Here is a 20,638-nt window from a genome sequence, read left to right on the forward strand (position 1 = left end):
ATTTTCCAATTGCTTCACATTAAGAGATGAGTTTTTATAAATAATTTTCTTGCCGGCTTGAGGTTCAATTTTGTAAATAAAATTTTGTAAATAAAAATTCAAAAATTGTTGAGTTTTTCAATATATTTCGGTTACCTACTGTAACCGTTTTCAGGATTGACTATAACAATATAAAGAAGCATAAACAAAATAAAATAACAATTGACATCAAAACAAACATTCATAAAAACATTGTTTACATACATTATTTTACGCGTCTTCACTGCTCAACGCGGAGTTTTGTATGTTTTTCGTTTTTCTCCCTTTTTTTCGAACAAAACCAAATCAAAAACTTTTTTATGTTCATATTCTTATTTCTGGGTGCAAAAGCAATAAAAAAAATATACGCACGACCCATGTACAAAAATGTTGTTGACCAGTGTTATTGACGTCCGTCTTGTAGTTCATTCTTATGCTGGTACGCGTATTAATTATATGCAGCATTTCCAGTGTAAATCTTTTGTTATAATTTGTTTCTTGTTAGAGTATCGTCGTTTTCTCAAAGTCTGGAAAATGGTTCTTCGTTGCACAGTGTGTCATTAATGCTGTTGTTTGGTTAATAGTTTGATGGCAATATTTAAAGTCGGATTTATGTTACGCTAGTCGAGATTTAAATTTTGCTTTCGTTGTTCCAACATATATGTTATTGCATGATGCTATTTTCTTTCCATTACTATGGATTTTATAGACAATATTTATTACCTTATTCTGTTTTACGAATTTCGGATTTCATTTTGTTAAAAATATTTTTCAATGTGTTTATTGGTTTATGAGCTATCTTTACTTTTTCTCTATTATAGCAGTCTGATTTTGCTAGACGCTCTGATAATTTTGGTACATATGCTAGCGATTTGAATATTTCTGTTTTTTTTTTCGGATTCACGTTGACTCGTCTGTGATAAACTTCTTTTGATTAAGGTTTTGATAACATTGTCAGGAAAGCCATTACTTTGTAATATTAATTTAATTTCTTCTTTTATTTCCGTGTGGTAAGTGTCGTCTGATATTTGTAACATACGTCGTATACAGCCCATTGCTGTATTCATTATCATCTCTTTTGGATGTTTTGAATAAAAATTGATGATACGTCCAGTAGATGTTGGTTTCTTATACCACTTGAGCTTTAATTGGTTTCCTCATCGAATAATAATTGTGTTGAGATAAGGTAATTTTCCGTCGTCTTCGAGTTCTGTTGTGAATTTTATATTTTTGTCAAATGAATTTAATGCGTAAAGTGTACTTTTTACGTCATTTTCATTTATAAAAGCGAATAAGTCGTCCACATATTTGGTAATGCATCCTGGTGTTCTAGTCAATTTTGTATCTTGCATCTTGGCGTTCTAGTCAAATTTGTTCTAGTAAAATTTGTCCCATCGGTAATCCTTTTAGTTGTGTGTATATTGTCTCTTTAAACTTAAAATATCTGTTTTCTTCTATACAGAATTTTAATACTTCCATAAATAGTTTCTTTGGCATTTTCGTATGTTTTCTATTATCGTCCATTTTCTTATTATAATGTCAAGTGCTAGCTGTGTTGGTATACTGGGGAATAGGGAAACTACGTCAAAAGATATAAGTTTTTCATCGTCATAAATATATGAGTTATTTATCTTTTCTTTAAACTCTAGCCAATTTGTATTGTTATATATGGAGTTAGTCATGACGTTTTTTAATATGTCAGCAATGTATTTACATAGGCCGTGTGCTGGTGATCCAATCCCAGAGCAAATCGGCCGAAGTGGTGTTCCTTCCTTGTGTGTTTTCGGAAGTCCATAAATTCGTGGGGATAGTGCCGTGGTCGTGGTTAACTTATTTCTTTCGGCCTTTGAAATCAGGCCCAATTTGAAAAGCTTATCAACTAATCTATTGTTTTTGCTTTGGAGCCTCGATGTGGGGTCTGGTCGTTGTATTCTATACATTGTCAAGTCATTTAATATATCTTTCATTTTATTTTCATAATCACACATATACATGGCTACTGTTTGGTTTCCCTTGTCCGATGTTAAAATGCGAATATTACTATTTTTGCTCAGAAATTTCTTTGTCCGCTTCACTGCATCCGATATTGCACGATCTATTGCACTTGGTTTATTTGTTGTTGTGTGATGTTTTATTAGCTGTGAGAATTTAGTTCGCGCTTCTTTTGTTCTTCCTTTGTTTTAATAGTTTGTATGAAATCCTCACCATCCGCGATATATTGGAAAAATGGAAATCTCTCATTTTCTATCGGCAGTGCAAACTTTGGACCTTTTGTTAGCAGAGTTTTTATATCTGGGGGAATTCAACGTTTGTTTTGTTTACAAACCACTGTTTGCTCTTTTATTTGTCGACCAGTATGTTATTTTGTTTGCTTCGTAGTTTCTCGTGCTTTGATTCCTGTTTCTTCCTCAATGTTTTGGCAAGTTGGTTGGCGGCATTTTCTTCTCTTTTCACAAATTCACGAAATCATGTTCGTTCAGCTTCTTCTTTAGCTTTTTTGTTGTATATTTCATTTTTTCTTGTTACCGTTTGAATGTGTTTTGTTTCTGTTTTATAAGTACGCTTAGAATTTTCAAGTGGTAGTTGTGTGTGTGTCTGTCTAATATCTTATCTATATCTGTGTGTCTGTCACCGTCATATGCAAATAATTTATAACTTCTAGTCGAATTTCTTATAAAATTAGGAACCAATTTGGATCTTCTACACTTTAACAAAAATTTCATACTACATTTAAGGTTTGTTACTTTTTTTGCTGTTAATTGAAATTGATGAGTTTTTTATGTGCAACGTAAAATGAAGCAAAAAGTTGAGTAAATTTTAACACATATCTCATTTGTTAGTCAAAGTTGGAGCGCTCGTCAAAACGTTATAAGTCTGGTTTTAGTTGTGAGAATAGGCTATGCTGGTAACAAATTAATTCCTGCAAAAGTCAATTAGAAATCATAATCGATTTAATAATTGGAAACAAATTTAAAGACGTTTAGTTTTTGGAAATAATGGTGCCCTGTTGATTTAGCTCATAACTGTCGCAAGTCGGGTTGTTTATTTCCTTTATATTTCCCACTTGATAAGCAATACCACACCATTAGCAACAAACTCAGTCATTGTTTAGAGCACCAGCTTACCTAGTTCAAAGAATACAACTTCATAACGCAGTACTCTGCAAACATATTACTGGTATTTAGTATAATTTATTATATAACTTACCAGTAATTTTTCAGTTAATTAGAATTGGTGTCGGGATCAAATTACTTTATGTACATGTGAATTTATTTATTTTCGACAGGAAATATCAAGTATATAAGTAGTTTTTTTTTTGAAAATTGTCGGATTTTATATCAAAACAATACCTGTACATAGGTATTAGTTATACCTATATGACACTACTTTATTTTGTTTTGGCTTCCAAGCTAGAAAAACTAACGAAACTTTTTGGGAAATTCAAAATACAAAAATAATTTCTACCATGAGACAAGACTATTCCCCCCAAAAATAATTAGTTTGACATGTTTTTGTTAATGCTTTAAATTTTATTTTAACATTAACATTTTTAACAACAAAAACAATGCAGATAACACGGGAAAATTATTACGGTTTCTGATGGTTCACTTTTTTCACAGGAAATTTGATTTTAGTTGTGTTTTATGCACAAACTTTTCAAACTAAAAACAAAATTTTCATTTGTCAGAAGGAATAAAAAAAACTGATGAATGTCAAAAAAACCTATCGAAATACAAACTGGCTCGTTTGTTTTTAATGACCTAGGTTGTATTTTTCTTGTATTTCGTTAGTTTTTTGAAATATAGTTTACACATTTACGCCGTTACTGAAATCGTATCAGGAGGGAGGGCAACAAAAAATATAAGAGAAAATACAAGGAAAATACAGAGAAAATGACGTAGTGTGATATAGGTATTAGTAACAAATCCATCTAAATCAGAAAGAGGTCTTATAATTTTTCAGTCTATGACGTAGCAAATTCATAGCCGTATTATTTGTTGGCATTTTGTGTAAAAATACTACACCAGTTTGCAAATACAATGATGCTGGACGATTTGCACAAAATCCTGAACTCCGCTATTAAATTTTTAATTCTGAAAACCTTTAAGAGAAGAAAACTACTATAACTTTACTTCAAAGTAGCAGTTAAATGCAAACCGGATTTAGTAACTGGACTACTACTTTTCACCAAGTGCTTATTTACTTTCTGCTGATTGGTGTTAGTGGCTTTTTTTTGTGATTTTATTGGTAGTTTTTATGGTTGTATAGGTAGTTTCGGTAGTCGATGTTTGCAGGATACCAGGGCAAACTTATTTTCAGAAAAGAAATAGCTTTAAATAATAACGAAGGCATTTAAAAAATTTTAACAATTTTATGTTATATTGGAAGGCTTCAAATTTAAGTCAAAGGGTTGGGCATCTGCTTAAACCTATAAATGGTTTTAAATTTAGGCAAAATTTTCAAACCATGTATGCAATATATTTTTGCAGGTTGGCACTGGCGGTATGGATTCAAAAGTGAAAGCAGCTACATGGGCGCTAGATCGTGGTGTTAGTGTTGTTATTTGCAACGGCATGCAAGAGAAGGCTATTAAGACAATAATCGCCGGGCGTAAAGTGGGAACATTCTTTACTGAGTCAACAGAAAGCTTTTCTACACCTGTTGATGTGTTAGCCGAAAATGGTATGGAAAAACTTATTTTTATCTCTGTGGCAATCTGTTTAAAGAACCTTACTCAAGTTAAAATAAATATCATATTTAAATTATTAACAGAAATCCGTTAAAGGCCCTCCAATATTATTTATTTATTTAGTGATGGGATGCTGATAGCCTGTAAGGTATTCATAGCTCAATGTATTACCATTGTTTTAGCTCAAGTAAGCTTGTTTTAATAAATTGCCACAGATTTATTCAGCTCAAGGCGCGGTATCAAGAAATTGTTTATCCTGTAAGCCCAACTTGAAAAGTTTTCTTTTGAAGATATGTATGTATATTAAAATTGTATTATTCATTTACTTTACAGAATTTCTTCCTAGATACGTACTGCAACCATACATTTAAGAGTTCAAGTATTTCTTCGAGTCTTGGAGAAATACCCAAGAAATCCTTGCACGTTCCAATTGATACATGCAGTACGCATTTCGAACGAAATTCTGTAAAGAAAATGAATATACATATTTTCAAAGATAAAGCCTCAAGTTTAACTTATACCTACGTGACACTACTTTATTTTAGCTTGAAATACTGACGAAACTTAATCCAAAGTCAAATTGCAAAAACAATTTCCAATAAAACCAACATTGCTACCATCTTAATATATAAAAAACACTTGTCACAACCTTTTCGGCCGAGATGGACTTCTTAACTACTGAACCGATTTTGAATTTGTTTTGCACCCCGTATGTAGTTTGATCTGACTTGAAATATAGGGTAGGTTATAATCTCCGTTTATTGTCGCAATATTATTATATTGCAATTTTTTTGTTTATACGTAATAATAAAATGTTACGTATACGCAGTGTCACTCATATTTTCAGGTGGTGCGGATATACTTCATTGCCTGGTGTTTAATTAAACAACCTGCTTATCAATAAAATATATTATAGCGAATGATATCAAGTACAGCACGTCACCAGGCCCGCCGAGAGGGGGGGGGGGGGGAGGTTTCTGAGGGGGCTTATACAATATGGATATCAAATGAGAGTAATATATTATCCAGAGACGGACTGGTACTGAGATTAGGACTAGGACTGGGACTGAGACTCGGAGTGGGACTGGGACTGGAATAAAATACATACTACCCTCTGGGACAGGCAATAAGGGATGCAGAAGAATGAGAAGGAATTGAGAGAAGAGAAAAGAGAGAAGGAAATTGAGAAAGAGATAGAATGAGACGAAGATGGAGATAGATGAAGCGAAAAATACGGAGGGAGGAGCGAATAAAACGACTAGGAAAAAGTGAAGAGGGGGGAGGGAAGAGTCAGACGGAAAAAGCTTATTAAAATGTGTGCAGATAGGTCAAATTTAGGGCAGGACAACGTCTGCCAGGTCTTCTAGTATATGTGTATAATATTACTATATTTCAAGGTACAAACATCAGAGTGACTATATATTGCTGTAAAAATGTTTTTGTTTCGGTTTTCGATAAGGAAATAGCAAATTTTTATACTCAGCTGAGCAGAGCTCACAGAGTATATTAAACTTGTTCACATAACGGTAATCCGTAACGGCATAAACTAATCTAGATAGATATAGACTTCTATATATCAAAATGATCTGGGCGAAAAAAGAAATTCATTTGGCCATATCCGTCCGTCCGTAAACACGATAACTTGAGTAAATTGATGAAATTGGGATGTGGGTTCCTGGGTGCTCATCTCAGATCGCTATTTAAAATGAACGATATCGGACTAAAACCACGCCCACTTTTTCGATATCGAAAATTTTGAAAAACCGAAAAAATAATGCGATAATTCATTGCCAAAGATAGACAAGGGGATGAAACTTGGTAGGTGCGTTGACCTTATAACGCAAAATAGAAAATTAGTAAAATTTTGTACAGTGGGCGTAGCACCGCCCACTTTTAAAAGAAGGTAATTTAAAAGTTTTGCAACCTGTAATTTGGCATTCGTTGAAGATATCATGATGAAATTCGGCAGAAACGTTACTCCTATTACTATATGTGTGCTAAATAAAAAATAGCAAAATCGGATGGTGAACACGCCCACTTAAAAAAAAAAAATTTTAAGTAAAATTTTAACAAAAAATTTAATATCTTTACAGTATATAAGTAAATTATGTCAACTCCAGTAATGATATGGTGCAACAAAGTACAAAAATAAAAGAAAATTTCAAAATGGACGTGGCTCCGCCCTTTTTCATTTAATTCGTCTAGAATACTTTTAATGCCATAAGTCCAACAACAATTTACCAATCCTTGTGAAATTCGGTAGGGGCATAGATTCTATGACGATAACTGTTTTCTGTGAAAATGGGCGAAACCGGTTGAAGCCACGCCCAGTTTTTATACACAGTCGCCCGTCTGTCCTTCCGCTCGGCTACTTATCCGAACTCACTTTGTCTTAGTATAAAAAATGGTCGAAATCCGATTATGACCACGCCCACTTTTCCGATATCGAAAATTACGACAAATGAAAAAATTGCCATAATTCTATACCAAAAATGAAAAAAGAGATGGAACTTGGTAATTTGATTGGTTTGTTGACGCAAAATATAACTTTAGAAAAAGTAGAAGAAAATGAAATAGTTCTGCAGGGCGAAAGCCAAAGCCCTTGGAATCTTGGCAGGAATACTGTTCGTGGTATTACATATATAAATAAATTAGCGGTACCCGACAGATTATGTTCTGGGTCACCCTGGTCCACATTTTGAGCGATATCTCGAAATCACCTTCACATATAAAACTAAGGGCCACTCCATTTTAAAACCCACATTAATACCTTTAATATGGGTATCAAATCACAATCGTACAAACACATTCGATAGTCACCCCTGGTCCACCTTTATGGCGTTATCTCGAAAAGGCGTCCACCTATAGAACTAAGGCCCACTCTCTTTTAAAATACTCATTAACACCTTTCATTTGATACCCATATCGTACAAGCACATTCTGGAGTCACCCCTGGTCCACCTTTATGGCGATATCCCGAAAAGGCGTCCACCTATAGAATTAAGGCCCACTCCCTTTTAAAATACCCATTAACACCTTTCATTTGATACCCATATCGTACAAACACATTCTAGAGTCATCCCTGGTCCACTTTTATGGCGATATCCCGAAATGGCGTCCACCTATAGAACTGTGGCCCACTCCCTTTTAAAATACTCTTTAATACCTTCCATTTAAAACCCATGTCATAAAAACACATTCCAGGGTTACCCTAGGTTCAATTTGTTAAATGGAGATTTTCTCTTATTTTGTGTCCAAAGCTCTCAGCTGAGTATATAATGTTCGGTTACACTCGAACTTAGCCTTCCTTACTTGTTTTTATTTTTTCTTGTCACACTTATACTTCTACAACCACAAAAATATTAAGGCAGTTCCGGGTTTTGTGCATTTGATATTGGAAACATTGGTAAAAGCAAATATATGCTCGGATTGTGAACAACTTTTTTCAGTTTTGAATTTTTCTTTTTACATTTTGTTTTGTATTGACAGTTGTTAATTTGCTATTCAATCTTGAAAAAACTATGGTTTTGATATTACCTATTTATCATGACGTAGCAAATGCATATCCGTATAATTTGTTGACGTTTTGTGTAAAAGTACTACTACGGTTTGCAAATACAATGACGCTAGACTATCCTGAACTCCCCTATTGTAACGTAGAAGTTTTCCATTTTACTGTCAAATATTTTGTACATGCAACAACAAAACACATTTGTGAACATTTTTTTACGGCTTCTATTCTTTCTATCGAAATCTAAAGTAATACCCTGTCTAGAAACGATATAAAACTGTCAAAAGTTTCTATACGCAACAACAAAATATCTTTGTGAAAAAGGCCGTAAGCTTTATTGCAGTTGCTAACGCGATGTTTTTGGACATTATATCCATAAGCGGGATGTGCAGAATGGCGCGCAATGCTGCTGTCGGTGTAGTTATTAGCGCTCGGGTTATGCTAATCATTAATAATCTGCATAATACCGCATGTTTTTTGGTATACATATATATTTTTTTGAGTGGCTCTCCACCAAACATGGACCCCATAGTAAAGTATAGGTCACCAGTCTTCCAGTACCGGTACACATTTCTTCGCTTCCCAATGCATCCGATTCTATGTACCGGAGCGACTCGGGATTTTTCCCGACCAAGGGGTCATTTTAGTGTAACCCCATTTAATTTGTTGCGTTCTCCCCCCCCCCCCCCCCCTCCCCCCACAAATTGTTATCCTCCCAGAAGATCCTTGAAGCGGGACTGCGCCATATTCTCTTGCTCCGGGAAGGTATCGAACCCAATCCGGGACATGTACCTGAAATGGTTTTATTGCGTTTGCCGGAAAATAATCATGCTGTTGTGAGTGTTGTGTATCACGTGCAAAGGATGGTTGTATCGGACAGGATCATCTGGGCTAGACCCCAAAACCCTAAATTCTCGTAACATTTATAAAGCTTTTGTGGCTCCTTGCTGTTCATGGGCGTCCCGTCGTCTGTGCATTGCTGCGATCCAAGAGACAAAACTCACAGCAAGATCTGCTCTGCAGACTTGCTCTGGGTATAACAATACAGAAAAGATCGCGAGAGTAGAAATGGAGGCGGTCTCGCTTTTATCACCCGTCACTCTGTGCAATATAATCTATCCCGACATCGGCAGCAGGGACAGTGTTCTGGAACGTCAAGGGATATCTGTCCGGTCAGGTGATGTGAACTTAGAACTCATCAACTGCTACATTCCTCCTGTCACCTGTTGCCCCAGTGGATACTGCACTGACATCAGCGCACTACTAACTGGTGATAATCGCATTATATTAGGCGATTTCAATGCCCACCACGATCTATGGCATTCTATCCTACAGGCGGACAGCAGGGGTGAGATGTTTGCGGACCAAATAGAGGAAACGACGTTCTGCACAATAAACGGGGACGCCCCCACTCGTAAAGTAGGAAGCTGTCACAGTTCGCCAGATCTATCCACAGTGAGCATAGGACTAGTAAATTGCGTCAAATGTCAGCCGATGATAACATTGGCATCTGACCACCTGCCCATACTCCTTTCGCTCCAGCGATCTGCCGTCTTCTCGATTTTTAGAAAGGAAAGTGGGATGATTACAAATCTTATACTGACAATCGCTTTGCTTGTGGATGAACACAAGTGGGCTAAATAGGCGGAGTACTTAAAGAATTGTAACCTCTTTTCCGGTGTGGGTAAGATTTGGCCGACCGTAAAGTACCTATCCAATCATTGCATTCTACGGTTGACAAAGTCAGACGGCGGGCCAACAGACGCGCACACAAGTATAAATACAGCGCGTTCCAATTACCATCACCGCCAAAGAGGTTGAAGATGCCATCGATCATGCTAAACCATCTAAAGCAGTAGGCCCAGACGGAAAATCATGCCGATGTTAAAAAACCTAGGAAAAGAGGGATTTTATTATCTAGTACTTGTCCCGAACATGTCCCTGTCTACCTTCGTCATCCCCGAAAAATGGAAAACGGCCAGGGTGGTTCCGCTATTAAAGCCTGGAAAACCATCGAACATTGGAGATTTTAATAGTCCGATATCTCTCCTATCGTCAGTAGCCAAGACACTTGAACGGTTCTGCTTCCATAGCTTTCCATAGCTTTACATAGCACTACCACCGCGCTAAACGCCCTTAACACACAGATAAATTGCGGATTAAATCAAAACCCCCATCATAGGACAGTACTCGTGGCGTTAGACCTGTCAAAAGCTTTTGATACGGTCAACCACGGCACGTTACTGCAAGATCTGGAAGGATCTACCCTTCCCCAAGTCTCAAACGGTGGACCGCAAATTATCTGTCTGGCCGGCAAGCATCGGTGTAATTTAGGAGCATAACAACCAAACCAAGAAGAACTAACCAAGAGGTGCCAGAGGGTGGTGTCCTATCCCCACTTTTATTTAACTTCTACATATCACTTTTATTTAACTTCTACATTCTACCTTCGCCACCAGAAGGAGTTACTATCGTTTCCTACGCCGATGACTGCACAATAATGGCCACAGGCACAGGCCCACAGTTCGATGAGCTTTGTAACAAAATAAACGGATATCACTCTGATCTCTTCAGTTTCTTCGCCTCGCGAAACCTAACATTGTCAACGACTAAATCATCGGCGACCTTGACGCGTCAAATATCGACCATATTCAACATCCACGTCGATGGCAGCACGACCAACTGTCTTACACCCTAAAATCTTGGGTGTGACGTTCAATCAGGATCTTAATTTTGTTGAGCATGCAACCGCAACTGTACCGAAAATCCTGAGCCGTAAAGATAAAGAAACGCTCATTACCATAGCAGGCTACGCGTCCTCGATATGGTCGCAAAGCCTAAAGGTTACTCACTGGAAGAAAATACAGGCCTGCGAAAATACTGCTCTCAGAATCGCAACGGGCTGTCTTCTTATGTCTCCAGAACACCACCTACACAATGAGGCGAAAGTACACCCTATTAGGGGGAGGAATGAAATGCTAAACAAACAGTTTCTGTTGAATACCCAGAAACCTGGGATCCCAACAGACATCTGATTGATGAGGCTATACCGCCCAGGGGCTTAAGAAGTCATCTCCGTAAGCATTATGAGCAAATACGGCACCTAAGAACTCAGCCGTATGAAGCAAAAAAACACAAGCAGGTCCTCAGTGAACTCCACAAGCAGGCGTCGGAAATTTACGCCAGGAGTTGCTCGTTGAATCCAGTACTTAAAAACAATACCCAAAACTAGCAGAGGAGGAACGCACTCTCCCTAGGGAAACGCGCACACTCTATCTCAACTTCGATCTGGGTACTGTAGCAGGTTAAACTCTTACCTATTCAGAATCAACCCCGACATACAAAATGAATGTCCTGCTTTCAATGTGTCCCCACATAACACCAACTATCTCTTCAATTGTAATGTGGAACCAACGCCTCTAACACCCCTCTCATTATGGTCTGCCCCTCTTGAAACAGCAGGTTTCCTTGGACTCCCGTTAGAGGACATTGATGACAATTTGTGATTGGTCGCACCTAATGGATGGGGCGAAGCACTTCTACAAGAACAACATGCACATTTCTGAAATTTGTACCAGTCCGTTGCCCTAGGGGTTCGAAAGGCTTTCCCCTTCTCTACTGTTTATGGGGATGCTTAAGCTGATATATGAATGGTATGAGAAGGTTGGCCTGTCAAGGATCCTCTATTCATGCGATATATCATGCTTTGACTCAATGTTATATCAAGCACATTGCTTGAAGTTGGCCCAACATATGTAGGCATGCTACCCTTGTTAACCATCTGTAGACTGCTCTGTAGTATATAACAAAGAAGGGACTCACCTGTATTGATAAAATTGGCTCCTCCCCATACGCTGTGATACGTCGGGCTTCCACGTTATGGGTCATATAGCAGGTTGCCAGGGCAAGAGACCACCGCTAAGTCGTCGGTGCTGAAGTTGCTATCATACACGGGTATAGCTCCTTCCTTACCATGACTGCAGCTCTAACCCCGCTTTCCGTCTTTGAGTAAGAAACGCTGAATCTGCGAGTGCTGAGTCCAGATGAGAGCCATGGCTGCTGTATCAGCACCACATCAAACAACCCTCCCCAAAAGTCAGGAGGAGGTCGCTAGACGCCACTTTACCGTATTGAGGTTTTATCTATGTATAAGACTCGCAGCGCCATTGAGGTGTATGTCTCTCCCCAAAATCTCCGACACTGAGCTCACGCAATGGACTTTTTCGTCTGCTTTCAGGGTCTGGATATCCGTTTCTCTCTCCCCTGCTCGTAACGTCTTTGTAAGACTCCCTGCATCATTGAGTTGTTTTTCCACTTGCAACACTTCCGCTTCCGCCCAACCCCTGTTTTTTATGCTACTTCCAGGTCCTCGAGATCCTTCTCTACCTCTCCTTATTTAAGCTGATTGTGATTATTCTTAAAATTCTCAGCACGATTGATCTGTTTGTGCATTGCGCCTATGCCCCGGTCGTTTTCCGATTTTAAGTTGAAAGATGCTAAGGTGCTCAGTCCAAACTATTGTTGTCCGGCCTTATGATATAAGAGCTCATTATGGATGACCGCGTAGCTTCAGCTTTCATATTAGTCCGACTGTCCATTACGTTAGGGTAGTAGTACACCCGGTCATTTGTTCGACTGCCTTGGGAAAGCTTTCGCTTTACCACTTTGAGTTTTCTTGCGAAGGACAAAGCCTCACGTGGTTTCACATTTGTAACAGAAGCCGTAACGTGTAGACGATATTTAAACTTGGATGACAGGCTATAATTAAAGTGATTCACTCCAAGGGATTAGTTGGGGATATCTCTAAAACTTACTAATAATACGATAAATCACGTGTCGCCCATAAAAAATAAAGTAGGGTTGACCAAATTTAAGAAATTGTATTTTTACATTTTATTTTCGTCATTTTTCAGGATTTCAACCTCTTTGCGCCACCTCTAACCCTTTTTCGATTGACCTAAAACTTTGTATATTCTAGTTTTTAGGCTCTTCACTTTGGAAAATAAGGGCCTCCCTAGTGTGCAAGTACATTAGTTTGGCTGCTTAATGTATTTGTTTTTGTTATTATTTACTAACAGCATAGTGGTCCTAATATTAGTCACAATATAAAACAAATCACTTAGCGCTACCACCGATTAAGTCGATAGTGGCTACGGAAAAAATGGCTACCCCCAAAATTCCTCTCTGGATCCGCCCATGTGCCTCATTTTTAATTAATCGCATTAAGCTTTCCGACTTGGCGCCCGTCGTGGAGTAATGGTGGCGTGCGCCTACCACACCGAAGATCCTGGATTCACGCCCTGGCAAAACAACATCAAAATTTTAGCAACACGTTTTTTCAATTGGAAGAAAATTTTTCTAAGCGGGGTCGCCCCTCGGAAGTGTTTGGCAAGGAGTCCGAGTGTATTTCTGCCATGAAAAACGCTCAGTGAAAACTCATCTGCCTCGCAGATGCCGTTCGGAGTCGGCATAAAACAAGTGGGTCCCGTCCCACCTGTGTAGGAATAATTAAAAAGGAGCACGATGCAATCAGCCTAAAATCTCTTCGGAGGCTATAGCGCCTTACATTTAATTTAAGATTTCCGACTTTAGAATACTTCATTTAAAAAATATATTAACGAGTTGCAGGAAAAATACGGATGTGCCGCTCAGCTCAGGAAATAATGTTTCTGTGCTACCAACACCTTCCCTTTTCAATATATTTATTCGATCATTCGATCAATTTTCTCTAAGTTGGCTTAAAACGGTCGACGCGTTTACGAATACGCATACTATGTATTTCGTCTTGGCAGGTTGTGTTACCTGTGGTGAAGGCAATGCTGCCAAAGCGGACGTATCTTTTGTGATGTGCACACGTGTGCAATCAAGGTTTGATACATTATGTACTACTACGGTTTGCAAATACAATGACGCTAGACTATCCTGAACTCCCCTATTGTAACGTAGAAGTTTTCCATTTTACTGTCAAATATTTTGTACATGCAACAACAAAACACATTTGTGAACATTTTTTTACGGCTTCTATTCTTTCTATCGAAATCTAAAGTAATACCCTGTCTAGAAACGATATAAAACTGTCAAAAGTTTCTATACGCAACAACAAAATATCTTTGTGAAAAAGGCCGTAAGCCTTATTGCAGTTGCTAACGCGATGTTTTTGGACATTATCTCCATAAGCGGGATGTGCAGAATGGCGCGCAATGCTGCTGTCGGTGTAGTTATTAGCGCTCGGGTTATGCTAATCATTAATAACCTGCATAATACCGCATGTTTTTTGGTATACATATATATTTTTTTGTGTGGCTCTCCACCAAACATGGAACCCATAGTAAAGTATAGGTCACCAGTCTTCCAGTACCGGTACACATTTCTTCGCTTCCCAATGCATCCGATTCTATGTACTGGAGCGACTAGGGATTTTTCCCGACCAAGGGCTGTCATTTTAGTGTAACCCCATTTAATTTGTTGCGTCCCCCTCCCCCCCCCCCCCCCCCCCCCCCCCCCACAAATTGTTATCCTCCCAGAAGATCCTTGAAGCGGGACTGCGCCATATTCTCTTGCTCCGGGAAGGTATCGAACCCAATCCGGGACATGTACCTGAAATGGTTTTATTGCGTTTGCCGGAAAATAATCTTTTTAGGACAGTCATGCTGTTGTTAGTGTTGTGTATCACGTGCAAAGGATGGTTGTATCGGACAGGATCATCTGGGCTAGACCCCAAAACCCTAAATTCTCGTAACATTTATAAAGCTTTTGTGGCTCCTTGCTGTTCACGCCCATGGGCGTCCCGTCGTCTGTGCATTGCTGCGATCCAAGAGACAAAACTCACAGCAAGATCTGCTCTGCAGACTTGCTCTGGGTATAACAATACAGAAAAGATCGCGAGAGTAGAAATGGAGGCGGTCTCGCTTTTATCACCCGTCACTCTGTGCAGTATAATTTATCCCGACATCGGCAGCAGGGACAGTATTCTGGAACGTCAAGGGATATCTGTCCGGTCAGGTGATGTGAACTTAGAACTCATCAACTGCTACATTCCTCCTGTCACCTGTTGCCCCAGTGGATACTGCACTGACATCAGCGCACTACTAACTGGTGATAATCGCATTATCTTAGGCGATTTCAATGCCCACCACGATCTATGGCATTCTAACCTACAGGCGGACAGCAGGGGTGAGATGTTTGCGGACCAAATAGAGGAAACGACGTTCTGCACAACAAACGGGGACGCCCCCACTCGTAAAGTAGGAAGCTGTCACAGTTCGCCAGATCTATCCACAGTGAGCACAGGACTAGTAAATTGCGTCAACTGTCAGCCGATGATAACATTGGCATCTGACCACCTGCTCATACTCCTTTCGCTCCAGCGATCTGCGGTCTTCTCGATTTTTAGAAAGGAAAGTGGGATGATTACAAATCTTATACTGACAATCGCTTTGCTCGTGGATGAACACAAGTGGGCTAAATAGGAGGAGTACTTAAATAATTGTAACCTCTTTGCCGGTGTGGGTAAGATTTGGCCGACCGTAAAGTACCTATCGAATCATTGCATTCTACGGTTGACAAAGTCAGACGGCGGGCCAACAGACGCGCACACAAGTATAAATACAGCGCGTTCCAATTACCATCACCGCCAAAGAGGTTGAAGATGCCATCGATCATGCTAAACCATCTAAAGCAGTAGGCCCAGACGGAAAATCATGCCGATGTTAAAAAACCTAGGAAAAGAGGGATTTTATTATCTAGTACTTGTCCCGAACATGTCCCTGTCTACCTTCGTCATCCCCGAAAAATGGAAAACGGCCAGGGTGGTTCCGCTATTAAAGCCTGGAAAACCATCGAACATTGGAGATTTTAATAGTCCGATATCTCTCCTATCGTCAGTAGCCAAGACACTTGAACGGTTCTGCTTCCATAGCTTTCCATAGCTTTACATAGCACTACCACCGCGCTAAACGCCCTTAACACACAGATAAATTGCGGATTAAATCAAAACCCCCACCATAGGACAGTACTCGTGGCGTTAGACCTGTCAAAAGCTTTTGATACGGTCAACCACAGCACGTTACTGCAAGATCCGGAAGGATCTACCCTTCCCCAAGTCTCAAACGGTGGACCGCAAATTATCTGTCTGGTCGGCAAGCATCGGTGTAATTTAGGAACATAACAACCAAACCAAGAATAACTAACCAAGAAGTGCCAGAGGGTGGTGTCCTATCCCCACTTTTATTTAACTTCTACATATCACTTTTATTTAACTTCTACTTTCTACCTTCGCCACCAGAAGGAGTTACTATCGTTTCCTACGCCGATGACTGCACAATAATGGCCACAGGCCCAGGCCCACAGTTCGATGAGCTTTGTATCAAAATAGACGGATATCACTCTGATCTCTTCAGTTTCTTCGCCTCGCGAAACCTGACATTGTCAACGACTAAATCATCGGCGACCTTGACGCGTCAAATATCGACCATATTCAACATCCACGTCGATGGCAGCACGACCAACTGTCTTACACCCTAAAATCTTGGGTGTGACGTTCAATCAGGATCTTAATTTTGTTGAGCATGCAACGGCAACTGTACCGAAAATCCAGAGCCGTAATGAAATTCTCAATCTCTTGCCGGCAGCAATTTTGGTAAAGATAAAGAAACGCTCATTACCATTGCAGGCTACGCGTCCTCGATATGGTCGCAAAGCCTAAAGGTTACTCACTGGAAGAAAATACAGGCCTGCGAAAATACTGCTCTCAGAACCGCAGCGGGCTGTCTTCTTATGTCTCCAGAACACCACCTACACAATGAGGCGAAAGTATACCCTATTAGGGGGAGGAATGAAATGCTAAACAAACAGTTTCTGTTGAATACCCAGAAACCTGGGCATCCCAACAGACATCTGATTGATGAGGCTATACCGCCCAGGGGCTTAAGAAGTCATCTCCGTAAGCATTATGAGCAAATACGGCACCTAAGAACTCAGCCGTATGAAGCAAAAAAACACAAGCAGGTCCTCAGTGAACTCCACAAGCAGGCGTCGGAAATTTACGCCAGGAGTTGCTCGGTGAATCCAGTACTTAAAAAACAATACCCAAAACTAGCAGAGGAGGAACGCACTCTCCCTAGGGAAACGCGCACACTCTATCTCAACTTCGATCTGGGTACTGTAGCAGGTTAAACTCTTACCTATTCAGAATCAACCCCGACATACAAAATGAATGTCCTGCTTTCAATGTGTCCCCACATAACACCAACTATCTCTTCAATTGTAATGTGGAACCAACGCCTCTAACACCCCTCTCATTATGGTCTGCCCCTCTTGAAACAGCAAGTTTCCTTGGACTCCCGTTAGAGGACATTGATGACAATTTGTGATAGGTCGCACCTAATGGATGGGGGGAAGCAGGAAGCACTTCTACAAGAACAACATACACATTTCTGAAATTTGTACCAGTCCGTTGCCCTAGGGGTTCGAAAGGCTTTCCCCTTCTCTACTCCTTTATGGGGATGCTTAAGCTGATATATGAATGGTATGAGAAGGTTGGCCTGTCAAGGATCCTCTATTCATGCGATATATCATGCTTTGACTCAATGTTATATCAAGCACAATGCTTGACGTTGGCCCAACATATGTAGGCATGCTACCCTTGTTAACCATCTGTAGACTGCTCTGTAGTATATAACAAAGAAGGGACTCACCTGTATTGATAAAATTGGCTCCTCCCCATACGCTGTGATACGTCGGGCTTCCACGTTATGGGTCATATAGCAGGTTGCCAGGGCAAGAGACCACCGCTAAGTCGTCGGTGCTGAAGTTGCTATCATACACGGGTATAGCTCCTTCCTTACCATGACTGCAGCTCTAACCCCGCTTTCCGTCTTTGAGTAAGAAACGCTGAATCTGCGAGTGCTGAGTCCAGATGAGAGCCATGGCTCCTGTATCAGCACCACATCAAACAACCCTCCCCAAAAGTCAGGAGGAGGTCGCTAGACGCCACTTTACCGTATTGAAGTTTTATCTATGTATAAGACTCGCAGCGCCATTGAGCTGTATGTCTCTCCCCAAAATCTCCGACACTGAGCTCACGCAATGGACTTTTTTGTCTGCTTTCAGGGTCTGGATATCCGTTTCTCTCTCCCCTGCTCGTAACGTCTTTGTATGACTCCCTGCATCATTGAGTTGTTTTTCCACTTGCAACACTTCCGCTTCCGCCCAACCCCTGTTTTTTTGCTACTTCCAGGTCCTCGAGATCCTTCTCTACCTCTCCTTATTTAAGCTGATTGTGATTATTCTTAAAATTCTGAGCACGATTGATCTGTTTGTGCATTGCGCCTATGCCCCGGCCGTTTTCCGCTCCTTCCAGGTTCTCGAGGTCCTTTCCCTCTCCCCTGTTTTAAGCGTATTGGGATCAGAGTCCTGAGGACTCCTCCTTTAAATTCGCATATAAATACTACACCTTTCGATCTGTTCCAATTCCGAAGGAGGATGTAATACTGCCGCCCCCCCCCCCCCCCCCTCCAAGGGTCGTGATATATGAGTAACTTCCAATCCCGTGTTCGTATATTCAGGTTTTGACGCTATAGCATGCTAAGCGTGTTCTCCGCCCAGTGGCGTAGTGAGGGTTTCTTGCGCCCGGGGAGAAATATTTTTTGGCAGCTAGCAATTGATACTGAGATAGTCAAGAGTATTTGAAGTGCCACTTGCAAGTTTGGAAAAACATCTTCTCCATACAAGATTATAAAAGTAAGTAATACTAACTGTGTTTTAGGTTCAATTTCTTTTCTATTGCGAAGTAATATTTTACAGTCACATATTTCGATAAAAAGTTCTGTTCCATCGAAATCTGTATTATAAAATTCACCCAAGCTGATACAGTTTCTTTCTAAGTCGTTATTATCCTTGTTTAACAAATTACCTACGTCTAAGAGAAACACAAATCTAAAATTAAGGTCATTTAGTCGTGTAAATCTTGTACGTATTTCTTGTTGGAGACGATCGAGAACACTTTTCACAACGCGAGAAATTTCACATTCTGCGGAAAGACGTACATCTCTAGCCGATTCTCCGGACATTTTGCGGCGCCTTTCTACACGTTTTACTATACCAATATCTAATATTTCACAAAGAGACTTCGCTTTTTCTATTGCTTCTTCACAGAGAGTGTCTCGAATTTGGGATAGTTCAGTCGCTAATGATTTAAGATCATGATATGCTTCTCTAAAATTCATCCGTTTCCGGATATATGCATGCAATTTTTAGTCTAGAAAATTTTTTGGCAGAAATCAGTTATAATAAAAATACAAACTATCCAGGAAGCTCAGCTTTGCGGACCATTTGGCGCACCCCTGTGAGTAGCGCCCGGGGCAAGATGCCACCTTGCCTCCCCCCCCCCCTCTCACTACACCACTTTCTCCGCCTTCACCACTTTGGGTACCCAAACCTTGGCCTTTGGTATCATGGAGGTAAGTGCTTCATCTACCACCTTGAACCTTTCGCCTTCCCATTTTTGAAGGTCTTCAGCAACGCTCTGCAACCATTCTAAAGTTTTGTATTATTGCAGGGCATCAGTTTAACCACATTGTGTCCTCCAGCTGTTCTCGTCCCCTTTTAGGGATCCAAACACTTCCGTTGACATCTCAATGGGATTGCTTAAACTTCTTTCATCTTCTTCTCGGTGAAAACCAGAGACTCAGCGTTAGCTCCCTTTAGTATCACCGAGTAAGGTGGAATCTGATCGTTACCTTCCCTAAGGTTATTAGCATTTATGTCTTTATTACTTAAGCCATGTCGCCTTCCTCTTCCTGCATTACTGCTTTTGAGGAACATGGCTTTCCAGTAATATTATTTCCCTTTTTCGCTCCTTTGGCAGATCTTGAGGTGTGTTTCCTGTCATTCCGCTTGTTTGCCTCCTGGTTCAGGTACTAGGGGGTTTGCTTACCCTCTTCTATCTCTTAGCAGCCGGCTTGTCAAGGTCAGCCGATCGTTGTCTCTTGCCTCTCGGGGCTTCTTCCTCTTCTACGCGTTTGCAAAATTGAGGATCGCTCGTAAGTAACTTTTCGTTAGTGAACTGTCCTCGGCATTCTTCCACTGTCTCTCAGGCCCATACCAAGCTATCGCTCTCGTCGTTGGTTGGGTCCACCACTGGACCCATGCACTGCAAAATTCTTAATACTGCACGATATTGTGAGAGGGCCCTTTTAAGCCCCCTATCTCGCTGTTACCGTTCTAACCTTAGTTATTTGATCAAGCCAGTAGACCCCTTCTTTACCGAGCGCACTGATTGCACACTTTTATCGATATCCGCACCAGAATTTTCTACCTCGTCTTGCGACACCATCACCTTTTCCTTCTGATCCTTACTGTGTTTCGAAATTTTGAGTTCACCTTGGTCGATAGACCAAGGCGGGCTCAGCGGCCTAATG

The 20,638-nt window shown here is 40.2% G+C and overlaps 1 protein-coding gene across 2 annotated transcripts in view; it reads left to right on the plus strand.

The window, feature by feature from the left end:
* Window positions 1–20,638, plus strand: part of P5CS (Delta[1]-pyrroline-5-carboxylate synthase) — a 958,896-nt gene that overhangs the window by 237,130 nt on the left and 701,128 nt on the right. For both annotated transcript variants that reach the window (XM_067791361.1, XM_067791360.1), the window contains exon 7: window positions 4,509–4,701. In XM_067791361.1, the coding sequence (XP_067647462.1) occupies window positions 4,509–4,701 (193 nt within the window). The remainder of the gene's footprint in view (window positions 1–4,508; window positions 4,702–20,638) is intronic.

The sequence above is a fragment of the Eurosta solidaginis genome, chromosome 5, assembly GCF_040869045.1.
Source record: "Eurosta solidaginis isolate ZX-2024a chromosome 5, ASM4086904v1, whole genome shotgun sequence".
NCBI lineage: Eukaryota > Metazoa > Arthropoda > Insecta > Diptera > Tephritidae > Eurosta > Eurosta solidaginis.